Source organism: Octodon degus, unplaced genomic scaffold (assembly GCF_000260255.1).
Source record: "Octodon degus isolate 3935 unplaced genomic scaffold, OctDeg1.0 scaffold00060, whole genome shotgun sequence".
Taxonomy (NCBI): Eukaryota; Metazoa; Chordata; class Mammalia; order Rodentia; family Octodontidae; genus Octodon; species Octodon degus.
Window position 1 is genome coordinate 7,359,067 of NW_004524636.1, and position 3,948 is coordinate 7,363,014.

Below are 3,948 nucleotides of genomic sequence, written 5' to 3' on the forward strand. Positions count from 1 at the left end.
GGGAATTGCCTGAGTATCCATTGGGCAGAAGAAAGTGCTAAAGTTTAAACTAAAATTAAAAAGTGACAGAAAATAAGGATTTGATACCACCAAATTCAAGGCAAATGAACTTTATAGTATGCCTCGTAGACATATTCTAAATGTTTACCCTGATCTCCTAGAAAAAGGAAAAGGGCAAGGAGGGTGGGAGCAAGGTAGGCAAGGAGGGTGGGGGTGGGGGAAAGAAAATGGAAGGCAACTAGGGAAAGACAGAGGCTGTTGGCTGACTCTGCTGTGTTACTTCCCAGAATGATTCGATACCTCAAGAAGACTTCACTCCAGATGTGTACAGAGTTTTCCTGAACAATCTTTGCCCTCGACCTGAGATTGATAACATCTTTTCCGAATTGTAAGAGGATGTGTTTAAATTCACCTTTTCCAGCTTGTGTGTTGACAGTCAGTGAAGCTAAGCAGGGCTTTCAACAGGGCTGGGAGGAGATGGAGGAACTTAGGCCTCCATGCTTAAAAGTAGTGCTGCTGGGTGACATGTTGGACGCCATCTTGACCAAAGGGGCAACCATTGCATTTCATGAGTAGACATTTACTATGATTTATTTCTGGGTGTTCTTGTTTTGGTGTGCTCAGGTGGCTTTGTATGCTTTCAAGAATATAAATAGAACAAGGAGACATCTTTGTTTAGTAGATATGGATTCAAGTAGCAGAAGGAGCTCTGGCCTGGGAGCTATTTATGTAATCTGTCTGAACTACTTTAGAGAAACAAGAAATTGGAATTACTAAGAACATTTCCAAATGGAAAGTCATTTTTTCTTATGTAGGTATTACAAACTTAAATAAGCATTACTTTTAAAAAAAGATGAAGAAAAGGAAATAAACAAACCAAAAGCTCAAAACATATGTGTGGAAATACCTGCCTTGCTTTTCTGAGATACTAAAATCAAGGTAATGGCAGAAAATCAGCCCACAATTAGTAAATAAAATGAGGAGGAAAGTAGGCAGGCAGTTCTGCTGAGAATGACATGGTACACTGGATGTTTGTTCTTCATGGGGTTCATTGTTATGTAATATTTATTGAACATGTGCGGTATTTACACAACTGAACTTTGGGTTGTATTTAATAAAACCGAATGAGGTAGTTTGAGTCACATTTTCAGCTATGAAGACCCTTTCGAAATAATAACTTGTAATGAAATGAAAAATGCACCCAAGTTGGTTGTTTGCATTTCTTAAATTCTGAGTAACAAATACATGTTTAAATGATTAAGTAGGACATGAGAGTTTGATGACTAAATCATGAGTTTAGTGTTATAATCAGAAAACCATTTATACCTGTATTCAATTTAGAGTGCATTCCTCCTCACACAATGTCCTTTTTCCATGCATTTTGTTAAGCAAGTGATATTTTTCACGGGCACTGATATGGATTTTATTGACAAAAGACAATTGGTAGCCCATAAAGATATAGAAACTATAGTTAAGAAGCACCATTATTTTTTGCAGACAAGCTAGGAATTTTCTTTGTGTTTTTTTTTTTGTTGTTGTTCTTATTTTGAGACAGAGTCTCACCATATAGTCCAGGATGGCTTCAAAGTCATTGTGCAGTGCAGATTAGCCTCTGACTCAAGGTGATCCAGCCATCTAGCCTCCCAAATGCTGGGATTACAGACAAGTGCTACCATGCCTGGCCTTAATGTAGGAATTTTAACGTAGTGTTAAATTTTTGATTACAATTTGATTTTGTTGTTTTCCTGTAATTAAATGCATGAATGAGATGTGGTGGAAAATATTATAATTTCTTGGTTTTTTAACTGTTTTTAGTGGTGCCAAAAGCAAACCATATCTCACTGTTGATCAGATGATGGATTTTATCAACCTTAAGCAGCGGGACCCTCGGCTAAATGAAATCCTCTACCCACCTCTGAAACAAGAGCAAGTCCAAGTATTGATTGAAAAGTATGAACCCAACAGTAGCCTTGCCAAAAAAGGTCAGTACACTGTGTTCCAGGCAGTGGCCACAGTGTTCCTGTCTCCAGTTGTGAGTGGGTCACTGGTGGTCCTACCTCTGGTGGTCCTACCTCTGGTGGGCCTACTTCTGGTGGTTAGGATCACTAAAGATTGTTTTGGGGTCAGTCTCTCCCATTTGTATGTCTACTTTGCTGCCGTCTGAAATCTCTGTTCTTTCCATCAGAAGCAGATTTTCTGTGTTGGCTTTGGGATGTGACTTGTGTGTATTGTTACATGTACTATGTATGCAACTTTTTTTTGATTTTCAGAGGCCTCATCCTTTTGTTCTGTTTTAGATTTACCCAGGAACTGTATTTTTCCTCCTACATGAAATTCACCATCCTTAAGGTTGTCTTTTAGGGTCCCTTTCCAGAAAGCACAGAAGATATCCAAAGAGTTTTTTCTCAACCTCCAAAACTGCAAAGAATATTCTGAAATCTATTTATTTATTTATTTATTTATTTATTTATTTATTATTTAGATGTATTTGGTTGTTACAGGGTCTCACCACACAACTTGGACTTATAGTGCTCCTCCTGTTTTTAGCCTCCCCAGTGCTGGATTTACAGGTCTACGCCACTACACCCAAGCTCTGACTGGCTCTGCCCACCCTGGGGGCAGGACTGGTGCAGCATGTAGTGCCTGGGATCGAACCTTGGTCCCTGAGCTTTCCTAAGCTTGCCTAACTAGGCATTTTAGTCCACCTAGCTATCTTGCCAGCCTCCATGAAATTTAGCCCTCGATAGGAAAAAAAACTTTTAGTATTCATAGAAAAAAGGTTAGTCCAAAGCTTGATATCAGAAACTCAGCTCTAAGTTGCTTAAAAGTTGTTAAGAAACTTATGATTTCAATTTTGGAGAAATAAATTGCCAAAATATAATCATAAAATTTAGTCACTGGAAGGTTTTAAATGTATGTGGCAGTGTTGTCTCTCAAAAAGATCTTTGTCTGTTTCTCTAAGTCTCATCTGGATTGAAATATTTTCATTTAAAAATGTGTTTTTATAACTGTTGTAAAAGCAGACTGCCTACATATTCCATTGAAAAGAAAAGAAAGTTCAATTAATCAATTATCAAGAGGAAATGAGTAGCATGTTGGTATGCAGGCAAGTTCTATAGTAATAGAAATAGCTCTAGCAAGCTTATAGTTGTGACTAAGAATGTTTATCGTAAAAATAGATTAAAAAGTAGTTTATCTATTGTACGTATTCTGGAATTATTCCTCCATGTAGAACATGAATGCACTTGATAAATATATAATGTGTTACTGTTGAGACTTTCTAGATGACTGTCTTAGCTTTTATTTTCATGATCGAGCCCTTTGCAGTCCTCAGCATTCTTGTTTTCACTGTGGGAGTGAGGCCCGCAGAGCAGCAGCTGACCCAACAGCAGATGAGTCCTGGCACTGCCAGGCCAGCTGCTCCACACATGATGGAGTGCGCTGCCCTTTCAGCCTAAAGCCTCTTTTGATTATTCCTTGTCATTAAGCAGCGAGCAACTTGCTGGAGAAATTTGTCTGTGTGGCTTGGCGTTTACTTTAGGAAATTTAGACTTGTCTAAGATTCGCCATGACAGTGTAATAACAAATCCATGGTGACTTCTAAATACTAATAGCTCCAGACACTAGGAAAGCAAAAAGCTTCTGTAAAAACCAGCGAGGCCTCTAAAGCATAGACTTGGCCCTTTGGCCTCCAGGCACACCAAACAGCTGATGGCCCAAGCTTTGACTAGCACATGCAACCACCACACATACCCGATGGAGAGTAGAAGGCACAAAGGGAGAGGATGTGACAAGTTCCTGTGAGACAGAAGGATCCTAGTAGAATCAGTTTTCACTATAGTGGAAAGTGAAATGATGTCTCCTAGTGTTTGTCCTGTTATTAGTAGCATCTTATAAGTGTACAAGGTACGGATTTCACAATCACAAGAGCATGTTTTATTTGGCTCT

General features: G+C 38.8%; 1 protein-coding gene across 1 annotated transcript in view; it reads left to right on the forward strand.

Moving 5' to 3' along the window:
* The window catches only part of Plcb1 (phospholipase C beta 1), a 784,962-nt gene that overhangs the window by 552,045 nt on the left and 228,969 nt on the right, over positions 1-3,948 (forward strand). The window contains exons 8-9 of the mRNA XM_023718574.1: positions 288-388; positions 1,816-1,982. Coding sequence (XP_023574342.1) covers positions 288-388; positions 1,816-1,982 — 268 coding nt within the window. The remainder of the gene's footprint in view (positions 1-287; positions 389-1,815; positions 1,983-3,948) is intronic.